The sequence below is a fragment of the Battus philenor genome, unplaced genomic scaffold (genome assembly GCF_028537555.1).
Source record: "Battus philenor isolate CCGP_79_NKW_IND1 unplaced genomic scaffold, ilBatPhil1.0.hap1 SCAF_1, whole genome shotgun sequence".
Taxonomy (NCBI): domain Eukaryota; kingdom Metazoa; phylum Arthropoda; class Insecta; order Lepidoptera; family Papilionidae; genus Battus; species Battus philenor.
The window spans coordinates 8,983,551-9,006,307 of NW_027181661.1; the positions used below are offsets into that span (position 1 = coordinate 8,983,551).

A 22,757-nucleotide genomic window follows, 5' to 3' on the forward strand; every position below is an offset into this window, starting at 1 on the left:
TCATAAAATAGGCTATTAGATGTACATGTCTATATACATACACATTAGTATTACATTGTCTGTACTATAACTGTTATATATAGTTTTCATTTAAATAATCTCCATACTCATAACATGTTAAGGGTTTAATACTAGAGATCACAAAGTACTGTGTACTATTCCAATTTCAAATTGTCTTTAGTCCTTTTTAATTTATTAATTAATAATATTCAATTTTAAAACATTTTCGGGTAAAATATTAATTCTCTAATGAAATATAGAAAATCAGAAAGACGTTATTTCGTAATTATAATATTGTCTTGACTGTTTATTGAAAATGACTAAGTTCTTATATCTACTTTGTCAATCTGTATTTGTTTAGAACCTTAGTAGTTCCGATCTGGTGTTATAGACAGAAGGGCATAAAACATTTCGCAAGGTGAAAGTAAAAATAAATGAAAAAATACATAATTTATTGAAATCACAGTCATAAGCCCTCGCCCGTGGGCGGGTATAACGAATACGGACAAAACAATAATGTAAGTGAAATGAAAAATAATTTCAAACATCAAGTGAATTAAGATTTCAATATATACTCTCATCATAGTCCAAACTATAGGGGACAAGGTGGTTCAAAATCTATTCCATCCTTAATTTTGCTATTTATGCAAAAGCATTTGAGCCTCCTCTAAAAAGTGGAGAAATATTTTTTAACTCTTTTCAAATTGGAATATTTTTAAATATGATGATCATCTTTTTAACAGCAAATTCAACAAATGTTCAAAACAGAGCTAGGCAGTTATATGTATCACTGCATTGTGTTTGTTTTGGAGTTGACACCTTTTTATATCTAAAATTATTATAAATAAATAGTCCTAGAACAAAAAAAAAATAGTAATGTTTCTTATTATGGATAATTTAGTGAAGTGGTAAGAGTATATGTAAACCCACCATGTGATTATTAAAAGTTATAAAATAAATTATTTTTATTCAACCATTAAATAGTAAAAAAGTTAGTGCGTAAAAGGTAAATCTAGCGCTTCATGTCATAAAATGACACTTGAGTAAAGAAAAAATACACTATCTTCAAATGCATAATTGAGAAAATCATTCAATGTGGAATGAAAGAAAGAAAAAGCATTTAAGGCTCTTGTGAAATTAGTGAGAAAGAAACAAAAATGATGTGAGCAGTAGTTGTTGTTATTGATTACCGAAGTATAGATACTATTTATGCAGTTTAGTCAACAAAATGGAAGAAGACATTCTCTATGTCATTTGTCCACAAAAAGTTAATAATTTATAATAGGACAAAGAACCTGAGCAAGAGGAGAAAACTAAAATCAAATATAGAAGTGTTAATATCTGCTATTATAAAATACTGTACCGACAACTTCGCTTAAACTGTACAGATTCTCATATAACATCAGAAGACACAATAAGAATGAATTAATTAAATGCATTTAATTTAATGAGAAACCATTGCTTATACTTACTTACTTTACCACTATTATATTTTTTTTGTTATCAGCACCAAAGGATGGATTTCTCATTAAAAAAGAAAACAAATGCAACATACATTTTTATGGATACTTAATAATTACTACATAACTTTATAGTAAAATGACATCCCGTGCAGATGTGCCTCTCATAGAAAATTCATTTGAAGTTGAAGTTTTAGAAATTCCACATGTAACCTAAAATTGATTAATCGAAAATGAATAATATCCAATGGTGGGCCATTATTATTAACCATGCTTATACATAGCATGAGTATAGATAACTCAATCAAAAATGTAACATCAGTTGGTTTGTATATATATCAAGTATGTAATGAGGTTAAAATTATTGCAAAGGAACCTAAACTAACTAAAGAGAAATAATTTCTTGATCACAGACTTTTGAGAACAACTTTACTGCTTAGCTCACAACCAAATGGGAGAAGGAATTTTATATTTATTATTTTCCATAACTAATAGTGGCATTTATATCAATAGTCTAAAACACAGATACAGATACACAGATAGGGACAACAGACAGCCACATCCTCTATGACTCCTTGCAAAAATTTGTCAGCATTAAATAAATACATAAATCTAAGATAATACAGATGTACTCAGAATACTCAGAAACACACTGCATTCTTAATAAAAAACGTACCAAAATAAAACATACAGAAATAAAATCAATGGTTTGTAATGATATCAACCAGGAAACATGGATAGAAAAATTGAAATACATATATATACCATTTAACTAAAATGAAATGTATAGTTTGTGGAACCTTCCGCTACGAGAACTCTTGACCGATGAAACTGTAACAGCCTTAAGGCTAACAGCGCAAGCATCTTTTGAAACAATACAATAGAAAAAGAAATTAAACTAACAGAAAATGTTTTATATTATGCTACAAATTTCTACAAGGGCTAAATACTAGGAAAAAAACAATGAGGTAGAAACACTAATGGAAAATAATATAATTGAACCAATTGAACAGAGGCCACCGACTAGGAAAAAAATAGATGAACCAATGAAGAAACAAGCTGCAAACCTAAAGCAGTCATGGAGTTGTACCATTAACATTTGATCTTCTGTTCAAGATAAGGTTATTGACTGTTCATCAGAAAAAATAAACACAGACATAATGAGTTGTGTAGCATAATAAATGGTCGCACTCACGAATATTAAAAATAATGTTTAAATCCAAATTACAATGAAATCCGTTTCATGGTGGGATTACATATGGTCCACTATGCATGTATCTAAGGATCCTATAGATTTTAATCCTTATGAAACAATCATGTCATCATTCTTTAAAACATAATCTGGGTAGCCAGAGATTTCATGTTCATAAAATTGGTCTACATTAAAGAGTCAACCGAGGGATAACACTGATATTTTTAAAAACCACAATAAATAATAACTTAACATACACGAGAGCTATTTACAATCAAATGCAAAAATTTGCTTATATGCTTAAAATAGAATGTGATGAGGTTAGGGGTCGAGCTAGATCGGCCGGTAGTACGCGGGTTACCACATATGCTCAACAATAAAAGTAGACTAGAAATTTGTGATCACGTCATGTTGACACCCAGCGACCGGCTCGCGTACTCGTACACCACATAGGAGATGGACACCGCGGGGATTACTTTTATAAAGTTGGGCGTAATCCCTCTGTAGAGGCCTTGGATCCCTTCCCGTTGGACTATTTCGCGAAACACTCCGCGCATCGTGCCCTCCGCGCCCTTAGCGGCTTTTTCTGTAGACAAATTACATTTATTAATACGTTGTTATCGTTATAGGACATATTTGTAAGTGTACAGTTCCGTAACTTCTCATCATAATATCAGTCATAACACGTTCAAAGCTTGACATAGCTCACCCCCAGAGATTTGCAATAGGACCGTTTGATATATTAATTTATCACACAAGTCAGATTAAATATTTAATTCTTATCTCCTATTTATACAATATATTTGTCCACAGGTGGAAATAGAGAGAGAAGGATTTTAATGTATTAAAATTATATCAATTAGCCCCAAAGGAATGCATATCTGCATGAATTGTTCAGAGTTGTTGGTATGGCTTCATTGCTATAGTTTCTAGGTCCATATAGTCTGTAAAGAACTAACCCAAGCAAAAACACTATACATTTACCTTGTGCCTGCAGTCTGGTCCGAACAAGGGCTAATGGGTAAGAGCACACTTGCCCAAGTGTACACGACGCACTTCCGCACGCGAGTAGTAGAAGCATACCGGGCTGTCCATTATGAGCCTGATACTTGCTTATATACTTCTTCTTAAGAGTTTCGTACACGGCCAGGTCGATTCCGGCGTACGGCACGATCCCTAGTATATTTGGAATGTAACCTTTGTAAAAACACCTGAGGCCTTCTCTAGCGTATATTTTTCTAGCAGCGTCTGCAATGCCACTGTACTGTCCAGTTTTTCTTAAAGCTAATCTTGTCTTTAGCACCTCTAATGGGTAGATCACAGTTTGACTGATTGCACCAGCGGTTGCTCCGGCGATAAATCGCTCGTGTATCGCCAGGGGGTGATTTTTCTTTTCCCCTTTTATTAAGCGCTTTACTTGCTCATACGCGGCAAATTTCAAAGCTGATTCCGGGGCTATTTTGATTACATTTATACCGTTACCCCGCCACAAACCGCTAACGCCACCCTCACTTATCATTTTCGCTAAGCATTTAGTCATGTTTTCCCTTGTTGGGTTCACCTGAAATTTTAGAAATAATAATAAATAACTTTAAGCCAAACAAACATAAAATATACTTTGGCAAACGATGTCGTCATTTTTTAACATTTTTTTTACGTTCTGTAGATGTTATAGATAAACAACGGGCAAGTATGTTAAAAAAAACTGAAGAACATACCTGAAGGAATACTTTCAGACGGTCTAAAGGAGCTGTGCAGGTCCGACTCACAGCACCGGCGATGCCTCCAGCTAGCAAGTGTCGCCACCATTTGCCTGTTTGTAATTCACTTTGTGTGAAGTCATCGGGGACGTTCATGTCCTCGCCGATGTCCAAATACTGGAAAGAAATTTGTAACGTTTTAAAATAATGATAAACATTACAGATATTTTGATAAATTATCAAAGATCAAAGGTGATAGTCCATTTTTTTATTATTTTTGATTATTATTAAATATCCCTTTTGTTTGCTTTTTACTTTGTGGGACCTATTTTCTCGAATGCAACGTAAAAGTTATATTACTTTTGTTAAATTTTGGGGCTCTTCTATGCTCGGTTATGTATGCTAGTGCCATGCCAAAACACTTCCTAACAGTGTCAAGCACATACTGGCTTAGTTCGAAACAATTATGGTCCAGATAACAGCATTACAATAACCGGGACCAGCGTGCCACCTCTTTAATTGCTCAGAACTTATTTATCAGAAATGATAGTTCTGCCACCTGACTATGAAAACTTTCTATCTATTCTCCCTTCAAATGGCTCTTCCGCATATATGATAGCAATGTCATTTGAGGACGTCTGTCAATATTACCTGTGGTCATACAAGAAAAGAGAGACAGTTATTTCTTAAGGATGCTTATTTTTGTGAATCTTATTAAAATTTTATAACTATTGCTATCTTTCAGACACAAAAGTAATACGAGCAACTTAAGGCCACATATACAAGATAATATAGGCTTGTAGATGCCTATATGCCTCATTTGTTTAGGTAAAAACAACCTTCAATATCAAACAGATAAGATTTGAAACTACATGAAAATTTGATGTTAAAATTAGAATAATTATGTATATGAATGCGCTTCAATAGTTAAGCAACAAGAAAAATTCTCGCTAAATCCGCTCCGCAACATAGTTAACATTTATGGTAATTTAAATGTAACAAAGTACAACATGTAGAAATAAGGTAATGCAGATATGGTCATAAGATAAAGATTAATGACCAGTGCTATAACTGCAGATACGAGGAAGTAATCACCACAGGAAAAGAATTCTTTTAAATTGCAATAATTTTTTGTATCGTTCTCCTTAGATCAAGTCATAATGGAGCCACCTTTATATAAATAGTAAAGTATTGAAATGTACATAAATAGGAGAATTTTTTTCGCAACTTTATCTAAACTTGCGAAAAAAATTCTATACCTCTGTCTAGACCTCATCCGAAATTATAAGACGACGAAGGATCGATTCAAAATATTGTTTACCAAAAGAATACGTTTTTTAAACTACTTATTTATTACGTTAAGGAGAGTGTCCTACTATGTCAAGAATTATGGTGCCAACGAACGGAAGGTATCGTTAGGAGAAAGTGAACGGCATTCGCGAAATTCTTTGACTTTACTAAAATATGCACGATTGCATGTATTCATTAGAGAGTAACATTTTGAAAGTATAACGGAACAACAGACGCGCAAAATAACTTCATTAGATCTCTACTTACTGTTCATTGAATTATTGTAACGACGTATATCACATAATTTGCACTTGTTATCTGCATTAAATATAATTTTCCATAGACTAATTGTCGCACTTGCATACGTACATACGTGGCAGAGAAACACAATAAGACTATGAATTATATGACTTGATTTTTATCTAGTTACGTAAAGAATTAATTTACAATTGAATTTGATAAATTCATTGCAAATTATGTTTATTATCTATATAATAGAGTTTGAAACTAGAAGCATCTCGTTTTCCATGCATGTGTGCATAATTATCATTACGATGCATATTTTAAAAATGTATTACCCCTCTCTACCTAGTCATTAATAAAATAAATAAAAAAAATAGTGAACGTGAACATAACTGAAGCGACCTGCTTCTCGCGTCTTATCACGTCTTTACCAAGACTTCAGTCCACTTTATTAGTGGAAGTTGCCGTAGTGCCATCATTTCAGCGCAAGAAGCTTCTAGATATAGGTCTTTTAAAGATTTTCAAAAAGACCGGTTGGATGCGGCTCACATTCAGCGTCTTCCTAAGACATTACGAGATCTGTTTGCAATAACGATTAGTGTTCCTTATGAACAGAGTGAGATTCTATTCTAAGCCAAGTCTTCGTTTTCATCCACTTATCACATGTTAAGTTGAAAACATATAACGTTATAAATTGTTTGTTTTGTAGGCGTGTTTGCGAGGCCGAGGCTTACGGTATACATAAATAACTACTGAGCATTAAATCATTCTGACATTTTTTTAACTATTTATTTATGCACGTAAATTTTTGTTTTTGTTTTATGATATTGGCGTAATAAGAGCAGTGGTAGAGAACTGAGACTTGCGATCGTAAGTCGCGGGTTTGAATTCCATGGATGCATAGTCTTTTGTGCATCAATTATATAGGATTACCACTGCTCACAAATAAGTTTCCATTAGATGGGCAGCAGCGTCTTCTGCGTTTTATAATTCCACACTGCGATTGCCACCCGGCCTGCCAAGCGTGGCGATTATGGTATATCCCCCCCATAGATGTCTTTGGGGGAGGCAAACCTCTTATAGTAGGTATCTACAGGCTGAAACGACGACGATTGGCCTAAGAACTTATATTTGTAATATATGAACCAAACATACCGATTGAGATTGATATATATGTCAATTTAAAAAAGTTTTTGACAGAAAATGTTTAAATCAAATTAGTAATACTAGAGAATAAGTAATATTAGAACATGGTTGTGCATAATTGTTTTTGATATTAACGGACAGCCGCCTAGTGGTCTATGATTTAAAGAGTCTGACAAATCATGTTTCACCTATTGCAAGACGAGGCCAACGCGCGACCTTACTATTGTTACACAGTTGGATTGTCATTTAACGATATAAAAATGTATTATATTTCATGTAAATGCATTTATATTTATGTATATAGTTATTACTTTTATCTACACTGGCCTGAAAAACTACATAAAATGAATTGAATTGTAAACAAATTGAATATAGTGGAATGTAAATGTTACTATGCAAAAGTCCTATTATTCATATAATATAATATCCTTTAATATAAATCGTTAGGTTGATAGTATTATAAAATATACTAAAAGCTCAAAACCGAGAATCTGCCCTTCCCAATTCTGTTCGTGGTATTTTTTAATTAAATATTTTAATAGCGTAAGCATAAAATATTGATAATAATACTTAAATGAACATCACAATAGTCATCATCATCATCATGTGAGCCACAATGACCGCTTGCGCTGCCCGCATCCAGCGACTTCCCGCGACCTGATCAGTACATTGTCGAAAGTAAAAATTAAAAAAATTAAGAAAGTGTGATAAACATATTAAACCATTCTATGATTGCATTTGCAAATTAGTTGGTAACGACCAGTCGATTTACACGTAACCGGCGTTTATTTTAATGTTAAATAAACGATGCTAAGTGAAGAGTAAATGCAGAAGTGTTGTTATCCTTATGGATTACTTAGCATTGTTTATTTTTTATAAATATACAAAGCTAAACTAAACAACCATGCTTTCGTAGAACAAATAAATGCCGATATCAACTACTAGCAACGTAACAGTTCACAAATGGCAATTTAAAGTTTTAACTAACATTGGTTACTATTAATTGATCAAACGAGACCTTTTAAAAGGCTCAAGGTCACCCAGAGAGCTATGGAGAAAGCTATGCTTGGAGCGTCGTTGCAAAATCGAATCGGAAATGAGGGGATACGTAGATGAACCATGGTCACAGAGGTAGCACGAAGTATTGCTCGTCTGAAGTGGCAGTGCACGTTGTTCGTGCATCCGATGGTCCTTGGGGCCGAAAGGTTTTTGATCGACGCGTGATAATAAAGATCGCGAGAAGTTACTGGATGAGGGCAGCGCAAGAAGTCATCGTAGCCATCTTTAGGTGTGACTTATGCCTTGCAGTGGGCGTCTATCAGCTGAAAAGATGATGTTGAAGTGATCAAAGAAATCAGGTTTGCCACGGTTTGAATTTTAAACACTGCGCCAATAACAATGCGTTAATTAGGGAACTGTCAAATACACATTACATTTGGGCTCGTCGCATTTTTGTCAAATATAATCGAACTTAGTAAACTGAAAGGCGGTAGAACTAGGCCCCAAAAATACTTAATATGACTTTACCAAAAGCAATGAATAACTTATTAATAAATGAAAATCAAATTAAATTAAATAGTACAATACCTATCCCCTACAGTGATGCCAGCTACGTGCTACTGACGATTATTGACTTCACTAACTTACACGATCAAGTCTCGCTCGTCATTGTGCATGTCTACCAAATTAATAGTCATTTCTGTGATACGTTTAGCATTTATGTAACGTTTTGCCACAAGATACTTTATCTATATCTATGGAAACTTGATTTCTCATACGTTTGAGTATATTACGGGTAACACCCAGGAGTAATTTTACGCGCCTTGTTTTGGCAAGTTCACACATTATTAAAACTCGATGAATTTATGTTTTAAGTACAAGCTTTATTAACATACACAATGACGTCGATGACAAGTCGTAATGACTAATACCAAAAAAAAACCGACAGTAATTTGACCTGAATATAAATATGTTAAGAGTGAACATGGGTTTTCCGGAGCGCGACGTAGTAAGAACGTATGACGAAATAGCGCGTGTCGTCGTCATTGCGCCGGTGGCGTACTTTGATCGACACGAGAAAAGTGCGCACGCGCAACTGTTATCCTTCTGTTTTGCGTAGAGCATCTTATCTAGTCTATTCCGGGAGCGTCCACTTCGTAATAAGGTATTAAGTATATTCAAATTATCTTTGAAAATTTTATTTTACAAGCAAAACTTACATCTTAATACTTCAACAACCAAAAAGTGCGAAGGAATAAATTGTGAATGCTTTCTATTTTAAAATATGCTAAATTCTTGTCCTCGCTTTCTACAGGTTCGTATGATGGTCACTTTAGCTATTTAAATGTTAATGGATTTTGCTCTATTTTTGGTAAAAAAATTAGCGTAAACTGCACTATTGGACAGGTATCACATGACGAAAGAAAAATCATACATTGCATTTAAAATTACACCATAAAAATATAATAAAACACGTGCAACTAAATGGTATTGTTATTACCGTATGTTGGCTGGTTGTATTGTGATGGCATAAAACATTAGACACGCGGCTAGAAAAAACGTAGACAAGAAAAATAATGATACAACTACAAGAAACAAAATTTGTTTTGCATAATAGATTATTGAACACGTTCGACAAATTAATAAAATGACTTCGCTTTGCCGGCATAGCCAAATAATTCTTATTGTCATTAAAGCGCTAGAAACTCACCTCAAGTCGGCCGTAATACGCAATGAATAATTAAATTCAGCGGAATATGATTAATTCAAACAGTGTCTGATTACAGTTCCGATCAAAGTTTGTTTTATACCATGTAAAGATATCATTGGGCTTAAAATTTAAATGAAATAATATTTTCGCATCGCCATTTATATTTATCACTTTTGTATTGAAATATTTATTTAATTATAATTTGCATCTTAGTGTGATAGTGTTAATGTTCGTAAATTTATAATAATTTTAAAAATATTTTTGAGATAACTATTGTTCACATAATTTTGTATTACATCGTAGTTGGTAGAAGAGCATCATGAATAGCCTAACTTTGATACAATAAATTTAAAAGTTTTCATGTATTTAAAAAAATAAATTATTGCATTTATAATATTTTTAAACAACCCTTAACAATTTAATGCTTAGTCACGAACAGTTACGTTTTATTTTTTACGAAAATTGACTAGTAAGCTAGTCATCATAGCCAAAACTTCGAAATCTGCAATAAATGCTAATACCTGTATTGAGTTAGACGACGACATGTTTTAGAAATACGCGTGCGAATACTAACAGGTAGCATTATTTATACAAAAGACCAGTCAATTTTCTTTTTCGAAAAACAAAGTACTTTATCCAAATCTTGATTAGAGGATAATTTAGTTTATTTTAACCAGGGCTACATAACGCAATGATTTTCAATCAATATCAATTCATTATTCGCAGAGCAGAGCATAGAGGTTAAGTTGTAATAAAGAAACGTCGTTGCGTCCCATGTTATTTTTTTTTACTTGACTTTATTTAGTGAGGTCAAACATTGACGTGATAAGAAGTCATGACCTCTTAGAATTTTAAGACAATTTTTTTTTACTCATAACTAAATTGAAAATATAACTTATATTAAAATAATAAAATTAAAACATTAATAATTCAAACGACCGAAAGCTTTAAATGACATTGACATTGTATCAAATAATAATATAAAAAAACAATTTTAATTCACGTGATAATAACGTTACCAGGCGAACTCGATTCGCAAGTATTATAAAGTTTCCTTGGCAACTGAACACCACGTGGTTACATTAAACAGTATACTACATTTTAATAATAAAGCCGATGCTAATTATGTGTAAAAATTAAATAAAAATCCGTTCTGTGTCACCGCTTAAACATTATTTTACGCAAGACTGGCAGACGTATCGCTAATATTTGACAGTTGGCAGCGAAAACTATAAATACCTTGAGAATCCAATCCCAGAAAGTGTCGTATAAATCCATATTCATAGGAAAAAAGTAAAAGAAAAAGTACGCAAAGCAAAGTTCGTGCCGACTGAAGCGAATCTTGTGTTATAATTGGCACCAAATGCAATTACCACGAGGTCGACATTGCTAACCCAAAATTAGATTACATTTACCTTTGCCAAACACCGCCGGAATATTATCAGGAAGTCTTCAAAGACATCGCCTGTGCCTCCAGTAACGTCTTCCAACTCCAGAGACATATTACTTTATCTAATTTACGCTTGCAAATAAGACAAATATAAATTAACTATATAAATAAAATCACAGATTTTTCTTATTTGGAACTAATACCCTATCAGATCGAACATAATACTTCCACTAATTAAATGGAGTCTAAAAAAATAGTCGAACACGTCAACTGACGTCGAAAATTATCTCACACTGAGCGACGGTCTGCTTCGGTTATCTAGTCACCGTGGTGGGGGAAAAGAACGACATGCTGTCGGTTATAAGCGGGGTTCGGCGGTCGAAGCTGTGCCCGATATCATTAAACAGTACGACTGAAACCGAGAGAATGACTCCGAGGCCGTTTTTCTTGCGTTCAATGTGGCATTGCCGAGCAACAGCTGATAAAAACGAGTTGGAGCTCGTGCAAGTTCACCGGGGGCTCGAACTAATCGATACGATTTGCGATACACGTGTACTTTGCAGTTGCAACTTGAGCAGTGTTAATAAAGGAATCTGAATGAAGGTGAAAGTTGACATTAAAAAAATATTTTACTGTTAGAAAAACTTGTCATGTTGCCACCTGACTCAGTTGAAGGAATCGTAGAAGTGCTATTTTGTGTGCCTTTTAAATGTTTCTGTTTGAGAACCCATCCGGTATGTCTGAAGGTCACATTACAATCGAGACGCCGTGCAAGTTTTGTATTAAGAGTTTGGGTAACATATTAGTATGGGTCGAAAGTAATACTAATCATCAGGTGAACGTCCTTCTGCTCGACCTTGCTAAAATTTATTTATATATATAAATATATATATGTGTGTGTGTGTGTATTCACATAGAATTTATTTTCAAAGAAATGTTTTGTTTAAGCAACTGTATATTAAGGATAATAGGTTTATACGATGAAAACCATACTAATACTTATTCAATGAAATAAGTTTTATCGCAGGACAACAAAGGAGTAATATTGTAATCAATAGATAACTATAGAGCAATCATAGAAACTGTTCAAATATTTTAACAATAAATAACAAGGATTAATAATGACGTTACTAATTATCAACTATTTGCAATATTTCTTATGAAGCTGTTAATTTACAACATTATTTGGGATACATTAATGAAATGCACACACTGGAACTACACACTGAACATTTCTAGAAAACAGTGGTTGATGATCTTGCCGCAACCAGTGCAGTGACGCAAACCATTGACTGGGCCAGGCAAACGTAATTTAAGGAAGACCTCTAAATTTGAATTGGCGGTCTATCCATTGATGTGATTAAGGCACAGACGCACAAAAGCTTTTTAGTTATTAAAGCAACAGATATGTTGCTAGAAATTAGCATAAATAACAAATAACGAGCATTTTTTTACATTAAAGCATTGCTAAGAATTGTAACAACAGCCGATGTCCTGCGACAATAACAATTTGGTAGCAAAAGAATGAAGATCGGATGGATGCTTAGTTCAAATTTAGACAAACGAAAGAGAATCTTGGAGAAGAGTCGGAGAATCAAATAAGAGTCCCAAAAATCGGCGTATTATACCTCAATTTCACAATCGATTAAATGTACTAATATTTAATTAATTGGAAAAATTAAATACTGTTTTGAAAAAAGAAATCTTGCGATTTAGAAATTTCACTACATTTATTCGTTACACTGATTTTTTTCGTTTAATCCACTCTCCAGTACATGTTTTCGTTTAAATTTTGTAACATGCCAATAATAATTTTATTAAGGTTTATATAGGGTATGGTATATAATATAAGAACTATGTAGATAAAAAAAAGGAAAAAATTTGTCGAAAATTTTCTTAAGAACACCAATTCGTTTTTATTAGATCTCTACTCGACGAAAACAATATTTCTACTAAATTTTAAGACTGTGCATTATGGTTTCTGAAATATCGTGATTAGTTAGTACATAAGTGGAAAACTTTAATATATGTATATATATATATGTGTGTGATAATATATTTAGGCTTTCCAATAACAAATTGTCTACGATCATCTCGAAACAAACCCGATATTATTCTTTTAAAGAGCGTTAGATTACCTTCATTAACATTAGATGTAAAAAGATGTTTAAATAACGAACGTTCGAATTTAAAATTGTAACTTTTTATCGGTAAAAGAAATATTATACTTATTATATGCCGAATGTAATCCCGGATGTGCCATTAGATTAAATTTAAAAAAAAAACGGGGTTTTGTTATGTAATAAAATGTATTTCAACAAGGCCTACTTTGCTTTATCTTCGAATATAGTATTCTAATTGATTAAACATACCATTAAGAAAAACTGTAGTCATAAGGCAAAAAAAAAATATTCTTGTTAAAAACTTTTACTTATACCGTACAATGTATTACATCGTCATTATATATCTTTTTAAAAATATCAAAAACAAACCTCAATATCAAAGTATCATATTTCTGTATTGGTTTAGATTTGTCAAAACATGTTAAGCAAATTATGCAAGGATATTTACGTGAACACTAGTCACAATGACACAAAGATAAAAGTGATTGCCACTTAACATAAGTAATAAGTAGTATTACTTCTTCTCCATTATTTGATATCTTTGTAATGTCTGTGGGGATTTTCTGAACAATTGCAAATGATAAATTTTACGATATGCGAGACCGGAATTGTTATTTTTGTGTGGTCGCAGCCATATGAGTCATAAAATATAAGGATAATAAAGATTATGTGCATATTCATGATTTGTTTTATCACAGTCGGTTTGCGAAATATATCATTACCATATCATTGCAGCCATAGGACATCCACTGCAGAGCTTAGGCCTTCATTCAGGTTCAGCCAGCGTCTTTCGACAAACTTAACAAAGTCATCTGTTTTGCTTAGGACAAGGAGTCCATCTTTCCACCAAAATATCGAATAAAATTAAAGAATAATTTTAATTTTAAAAATTGTAAGTCTACACAAATAGTTTTCGGTAAAATATTTCCTGTGACAAAAATTATTAAAATTTATATAATAATATATATAATTTTCCCTATTGAAATTTTACTTGATTGCAAAATAAGATTATTTTTATTTCCGGTATTTGGGCTATTAATGAATCAATTTATAATAAATAAAAATCAGTAATTTAGATTGTTTTAAAATTTTAATTTTCATGTGATAATTCGAATGCAAACCAATTTCAGACTTATTGGCAGACATTACAAACGTTGTGATTAATTTACAACTTATTACCTTTATTTATAAACTAAATAATAATGGGACAGAAGATAACTCATAAACTGAAATAAGTAAAAAGTATAATTAACATGATAACAAATGGGATAGATTGTAAAATATAAGAATTTCAATTATTTTTTTTAAGAACAAATAATATTTTAATGTTTTTTGTTCTATTAAAAAGGCAATGAACTGTATAGTTTGATATCACCACCTCTCGTCATCTCGCACGGGCTTGTCGCTGAGGCCAAGCGTCAGGTTATATCAGAGTCGTTTATTCAAGACGTGGCTCTGACGCAAACTGAACAATCAATTGTGTTTACCATTGAAACTTACTACCGACACCTGTAAACTTTGTTTACATTCATTGATGACGGGTGTTGCGAAGCGAAAAATTGATACAATTATATGATTCATATTCCGTGCTTATAAGAAGGATAAAAACTTGAAGCTGAATTTATCATTTCAATTAAAAAAGCTACAGAATTCATAGAGAAGTTATGAAAGAATTCCAAATTATAAATATATTGAAAGTATTTTACGTATTTAATCCAATTTATTTTAATTGTTAAGAAAATTTAGTAAAAGTCAACTAACATCGTCTTGAGAGAGCGTAGATAGGGACCACACCCACAGCCACGCCTTCGGATTTAATCTGAAGTTATCTTCTATATGGCGTTTAAAATAGGGTTACCTCATCTTTGTTTGTAGAAAAGAAATGGTTATATTTTTATAAAATATATTTCCTGAAATAAAATAATGTCGTACCAAACTAAGTCTTTAAAAAGGCAGAAATTTGTAAGAAACGTAAATTGCGCTTTTCATCTACAATTAAAAATTTTTTCTTAAAGTTACAGGATGTATCCACCGATAGGAGACAAGAGGTTTTTTTAACGTTTAGTTAAAATTAGGTATAGTTTAGCTTTTATTTTATAATTTTTTATTGCCGGTCTAAAGACGTTGTATTATTTTTTTATCACTAAAATATTGAAAAATGTTGTAGTCTTCTAAAAAACTGCCAAGAATGTTATCACGTTGTACTTTTTATTATCGAGTTATAAGATATTTCAGATATCAATATAGACAATTTCCTAACATCTCTTCCTTAATTCAAAGGTTGTATGATGATAATAAGTTGCTTATATGTATATCACACGTGTCATACTCTCTTATTTTTAATTTATGTACTTGTCTATCTGTATAATTGAAACAGTTCGAATGCGCTCCGTAATATATTATGGAATCAATAAGTGTCACGTATTCCAAAAAAACATTTTGAACAGCAGAAGTGATGTATTATCTGTCCATACAAAAAAATTATCTGAAGTTTATCATTTTGTTTTGTAAATATAATAGCTACGTATTAACCTGCTATATTTTGCGTTGCTGTTATCAGCGTCTGTAGAAACTTCTAGAGCATTACAAATACATAGTATGAACTAAAACAATTATTTACTATTCGTGAGTAATAAAAAATCATTTTGTTCATCATATACTGTAATTAAAAAAAAAAATCTAAAGTCTTTAATCCGTTGCAGTTTCGTGTTGAATTGCCAGCCCTTTGTACCAAAGAAAAGCAAACAGAAGCGTCACGAGAACATTCTGTTCAGACACGTCAATTCTAATATCCTGTTTACGAGGAGCAGATTGCAATTGAAACACCCATTAATGATCGCCATCGGGGTCAAACAACATTATCTTTAAAGTGAATTTAGATCGTTTAACAGGAACCACATATTAACATAGTCAACATAATCTAGGTTAAAATTTCCAAATGTGTGTCAAATGTACGAGGAATACGAACTCCAAGAAATACAGGAAAATAAACCCTGTGTAATGTAAGGTTTAAAACTAATTATTTTAGTTATATTTGAAAGCGGTATCAAAGGGCCGCAATAAAAAATTTACTCTTGCACCAGTCAAATTTTGATATTATATCAAGTAAAAATCGTAAAGCGATTGTAAAATATCACTATTGGAAATTAATAGATATAATACGTAAAATAACGAAGTAAAACAGAAATAGAAAATAAACAAAGGTTAAAGACCAGAACCATCAATGCTTATCACTATTTGATATTACAACAGCGATTACCAATAGATAAAATAAATTTTGATTAAACGGTTAATATATATATATATATATATATATATATATATATATCTATATATATATTATAAAACACGGATTTTACAAATAGAACAGTACTAATCGTAAAAGCTTTTCAATGCTATATCACTTTTAGTTTAGCAACTTAAATATATATGAAAATGTTATAAATTTTCATAACTACTTATTACTTCGTTAATTCGGGTTGTGATGGAAACGTAATTCCCCGGAACGTTAAATATTGGGGAATCTCATCTGATTAGTCTTTTGTTTATGTTCGTATTATATAATGTAACTTTTATTTAATTGACTCTGATCTATCAATGCTACACAATTGACAGGAAAATTAAGTAGTGAAAATTAAGATAAAACATCCCTTTATTACAAGGCATGATCATGAAAATATTTTTTACATTGAATGTGCAAAGCAACCAGTATAATCCATTGAAAATGAAAAACCCTTATACCAGTATACGCTACTACATATGCCTTGTATAAGTGTGGCTTCCCCCAAAGATCGCTACAATAATCAGTATCGCGCTGACCTTCTGCAGCGACTTCCCGCGACCTTGACCATGACGTCGGTTCACTTAGTAGGGAGTCTACCCACCGCGTCCACCGGCTCGTGGTCGACGGTCAAGAACCTTTCAGCCCCGATAGCCAATGGTTGCACTCGACTATGTCGGTGACTTCTCTTCTCTTCTGGGAATAACCTAATTTCTGATCCGATCTCGCAGCGAAGCTACGAGCATAGCCTTCTTAAGGCCTATCGTCAATGACCACATCTCAAAATCTTCAACGATTATATATTTTTAAATAAGTTATATAATTATAGTAATGAAAGTTCGTCACTTGTTTCATGTTTATGAATACAGAAGGCGTTTTGCGTAACTTCTATAATATGAAATGATTGATAAGTAAACGAAAAGATATGAGTATTCTAAACCTTACAACATAAAAATGAGAATCTTACCGTGGAATGTCTCCAAAAGTGTATAAGTGCATGGATGTCAGTCGCAGGCGCAAGCAGCAGATAGTCCCGCCACTCATCGTAGCTAATGTTGAGGCTGCCATCCTGGTCCATCCTGGGAACAAAATCAGAGTAAGAGAAAGCGAGTGACATAAAGATAGGCAATACTTAGAAATTCAAATTGCGAAAGTGGGTCTAGTAATCACAAAACTAACAATATTCCTTAATACCAAAATTCAATCCCTACTTGATAACGAGAAAAAATAAATCCTTAAAAACTCTAGGATCAGATATTACGTCGGAGGATGATTAAGTGGTATTTATAGAGAATTCCTGTGCCAAAAGATATTATAACTTAAAAGCTAGAGATTCCCTGAGAGATGGTTTTAAAGAAATTAGTATTCTGACGGCTGCTTTTCAAAACACGGTATTTATGAACTAAAATAGAAATTCTTATATAACAAATTAACGATAGACACACAATTTATACAAATACAAAAAATTTAAAAAATAAATGTCTGCTTTAATAAATATATTTAAATTTGAAATTTTATATGACATCAATCTGAGAATAAGTAAGAAAAGCAAAAAAAAAATATAATCAAAATGTTACATCATTTACTTTTTCAGGTTTAAGTTTCGCAGTCGTAATGCTCCTAATGAAACTGGACATATGTGAACGTATTGCGTATATTTTTGTCAAATGCATATTTTTTTCAACCAGTAATTTTTTAACGTTTATCCATTAGACATGTTTAATTGATATTTAAGTAAAAAAATGCTCTTAATGCTATTGGCAATCTTTGTACTATGATAACATTAAGAGAAAATATCTGAATTTATTTTAAAAAATTTTGATGTTACCACCTACTTTACTTGTTCGAGGTATTATTTAATAACTAATAAAGTTAAGATGATATATGCTCACCATTTAAAAATAACCATCTATTTAAAGCCATAAATGTGGCCACGTTTATAAAAAAATATGTATCACGTCGTACACGTATGCGCTTATAGTTTAAGGCTTTCGGGTTTTTAACGTTTACAAAGAAATCAGCTATTATTTTGTAATGTATTTTTGTAATACAAAAACATTTGAAAGGTATACCACGATAGCTGATATAAGAACAATAATTCGTTGCAAAACTGCCAGACTGCGATATGCGTAAATAATGTGATAGGAGTTTATCACAGTTTATAACTGTAGATATAAGATCACATTCATAGAAGTGTATAGATTTGTGAAAAATATTGACTAGAAAATAATATTGAACACTTATTTTAAAATAAACCATTCATTCATCCATCCATTGCTCTTCAAAAATTAATGTTTATAAAATAATAAATAATATATTTAGCAAAAGCTATTTCAAAATTCGGATTACTACATATTAAAATTAATTATTGTTTACTGTGTGCCTGCACTGCCAGAAGTTATTGTTACCCGTAGCCCTTCAATATAAAAAATAATAATATGACATATTTGAAAATTTCACTTTATACAGGACAATTACAAATAGGTGATAAAAAATTTAAACATTTAACTGACAAATGAGCCATATATTCACCCCTTTCAAGGTTTAACATCTATAACCATACATATCAAACTAAGAAAAGCATAATTGAATAGTAATTATAATAACATGTTTGTATTGAGCAAATAAATTTTCTTAGAATTTTGCTACATTGAAAATGTGATTATTAAACAAAGATACCCTAAACGTGCGTCACGGAATTATCATAGGGTCTTCGCTAAGCAATCTACACAGATTGCCTACCTATGACGACACGACCCAATTGTGTAGGCGCCGAATGAAAATAAATGTCTAGAAAAAGCTGAGAATGGCAATTTCTATACTAAAACTCAGACCTGAGAAACTGCGCCCATGACTGAAATTATGCAAGGGAAAAAAAGATTTATAAAAAGACTTTCTTGTTATATTTAAGAGGCTTATTTTCAGCAGTGAAAATCTAACATCTCATAACATTTATTTTTATATATTTTATAAATAGAACTGCTGTATTTTTACATTTGTAGTAAAAATTATAAATGGCGTATGAAGTTATTTTTAACAACTTAGGCTAGAACTCAACACTAAGACATTTTAGCCAGAGGGAGGTGGGTATTGCAAGACAGTGAAAAAAGATTGTCTAAGGCGACAAACAGTAGTCAGATACTCCATCACCATGCATAAATATTTTTAAATAATTTTGCTCAATGAACTTATTATGCTAAGAATGGAAGTCTTAAAGCTCATAAACGCTGTAGCAAAATCATTGGAACAAAAGAACACCATTAAGTTCAATGATAAACATCAAATAGAAGAGTTTATAAATAGTAAAAAAAATATTCTCAAGTTACCTCTTATAATATTTAGTCAAACTTAAAAGTTAGTTACTTAAGTAAAAGTTATGCTGGTGTATTTGATGTTGTTTTATAAACAATAAAAATGTATTTAAGTAGATTTAATCTCTACAATATATTTATGCAGTTGGCTTACGCTTTGAGGCAAATTATACTTCACACTCATAACAAAATTTTAATCAAAAATAAAGTTTTTTTTATTCATAAGTAAAAAATTCAAAATTCAATTCAAAATAATCTATTTTGCATGGAAGTAATGCATGTTAGAAGTGGAATATTTTATGCATGTAATGATATAGTTGCAACAAATATAAATGATATTGACTGATAGTTTTTTTTTTAAATCACAAGAATTTTTTAATGTTCAGTGCACAATTTGCCAAAGCAATGCACTACATGATTTTGTTGCATAACTCACCACCATAGTATTGGCCAACGGTCATTTCTGAAACATTTTTTAATATTTACATTTTATTTCGCTGCTATTTTGTAAAACAATATAAAAATTAATGGAATCAATGAAAATAGAAATATATTGAAATCAATAGAATAACAAACAAAGAAAGTAATACAATTTATTTCGCCAGCAGGGTGATATAGTAAAAACCATACCTCTTTAAGAGATTTGTTGCTTCATTTCTCCCAATGGCTATTCCTAAATCAGCAAATGCTGATATAAGTTCTTCCAAGTCAACTTTTCCTAGAAAGAAATCAGTTGTTATTTGAGATAAGGTTGATGCATTAATGTTTTATGAATCATTATTGTTTAGAAGAAAATCTTGAACTCAACATACCATCTTTATTTTTGTCAAGGTGAGAAAACTGTAGCCTAAGGTTCTTTTCATGCTCTCGTACATAATGTATAAATTCTGATAGTGTAACATCGCCTGCTTCTTTCCATCCTGATTTTGCCAAAAATTTCTGAAATTTGAAGCACATATTAGACATACAAAATACCTATATATTATTGCCTTGCGTTAACTGTTTGATCTCAAATACTTTATGCAAAATATTAAATTAAATTGTACTAAAAAGAAACATGCTGTAGCTACAAAATAAATTAATGTGGTATTAATTTTAATGACTAAACAAAAATATGTAATACTTTAGAAAACGTCAAACAAAAACTATTATATATTAACATTTACTTTGAGTTGTTTTAAGGTGTATAAATTCATTATTTAATTGATCAAACTTTGTTATTAACTTTTTTAGTACATTTTTATAGAGATATATTAATTTCTACTCATAATTTAAAAGTCCAGTGATGACTGCTGCAGACTGGTAATAATGCTTACGGATTGTTCTAAAATAACTAGATATAATTATTTTCAAGCAGCAATAACAGAATATAAAAATTTCTTAACAAGATTAAGTCCAATACACAAAGGATTTATGTAACCTTTGTAGGTTTTTAAATCTTTGTAGATTTACATAATCTAAAGATAAGTGTATTCTCAGAGATTTGACATCACAATATTGACATTGATAGTTTTTTATCAACTTTTAAAAATATTTAAGCCAGTACTAAATAAAAAAAATTAAGAAAAAATTGTCAAACATTTCCAAAGTGAGAGAATGAGCAAAATAAATTTTTAATTAATGTAACGAAAGTATTTGGTCTTCTGTAAAAAAAAAATCAAATACTTTAATACGTATTTAATGTAATGTACAGCAAAAGAAAAATATCGTAATGGCACTAAACAATAATTCATTAGCGTATAACTTTGTAGAAGTTATACACCTTTCAATTAATCTGAGTCTAATAAAAAATAAAAGGACAGGTAGTCCTTAAGTTTTATGTTAATATTAATATGTTTTGTGTAATCGCAATATTGTAAAGGATTCTAATAATTACAAGAGCTGCGACAAATGAAAATTTTAATGACACATGCGTGGCCACTTTCAAAAGACTAGTAAGCAAAAATTACCGTTACTCGTAATACATCTATTAAGGGAAATTTAAAAATTCTAACCTCTGCATAGCTACGATTGATGTGCGGAGCAAGTTCCTTCAATGCCACGGATAGATCGTGTATGTCGATTTTACCATTTCCGTCGGTGTCTAATTTAGAAAATAATTTTTCCAGCCTTTCTTCGTCTTCTTTTGGTAATTCTTCCAGCTCCAAGGGTGGATGACACTGCACCATGGTGTTTTTCGTTTGTACAACTACAATTTTTTAAGCAACAAGGTAATTTGCTTGTTATTGATCGTATCCAGGTATTATACATTACTTCAAATTAAATATATTATAAAAAATCATTGTAAAATAATTTTCACTCAACGCCTACAATGCGGAATTTGACAAGCACTCACTGCTTGTTCTGCTTGCTCACTAGCGCAATAGTGTAAGATCTATGTGTGAGTGTATGAGTTCACCTATTAAACCACACAATGACAGTTCTTTTACATAATACGGCACTGCGCCGCGTTTTCTAGGCCATGAGTTACATAACGCCATCTATCGGAAGAAAATATAAAAGTAATTAAAACTAATCATTAAATAAAATATTAATGTCATGAAAACATGAATTTTTTGATAAATCTCAGTTTTGGCCCAGTATTATTTGTATGAAACATACATCTTATTTATAAAACTTATAATAATAATTCAGTTTATTTTATTTATTCAAATTCGAAATTTAGGTGAGATATGAAAAAAAATCAAGAAAGATTTAAAAAAGTGAATGATTCTAATTTTCTTTCAACTTTTTTTAATAAAATATTTGGCAATATCGCCAAATCCAAACGATACTTTCAAATTTTTAATTTTCTCTGGTTATCATTAACAACTGTTTCTAAGTAAATTAACCTTTCTGGGTATTTTTTTCAACAAGCTATTCATGATTTTCATTTACGAAATATTTAACCATAGATTAACCAACGTTTGCAG

At 31.4% G+C, this 22,757-nt stretch overlaps 1 protein-coding gene across 2 annotated transcripts; it reads right to left on the bottom strand.

Annotated features, from left to right (window-relative positions):
* SCaMC (Short Calcium-binding Mitochondrial Carrier) lies at positions 1 to 22,187 on the bottom strand. 2 transcript variants are annotated; one of them, XM_068761337.1, is made up of 7 exons: positions 21,840 to 22,187; positions 20,658 to 20,784; positions 20,476 to 20,563; positions 17,502 to 17,613; positions 4,371 to 4,529; positions 3,637 to 4,213; positions 1 to 3,238 (listed from the first exon to the last, which is right to left on the bottom strand). In XM_068761337.1, the coding sequence occupies exons 1-7, from the start codon at positions 22,011 to 22,013 to the stop codon at positions 3,054 to 3,056; spliced, it is 1,422 nt and encodes a 473-aa protein (XP_068617438.1). In that variant the 5' UTR covers positions 22,014 to 22,187; the 3' UTR covers positions 1 to 3,053. The 2 variants fall into 2 exon arrangements, with proteins under 2 accessions (XP_068617438.1, XP_068617445.1); XM_068761344.1 differs by lacking the exons at positions 17,502 to 17,613; positions 20,476 to 20,563; positions 20,658 to 20,784; positions 21,840 to 22,187 and adding an exon at positions 11,157 to 11,390.
* Positions 22,188 to 22,757: the final 570 nt, after the last annotated feature.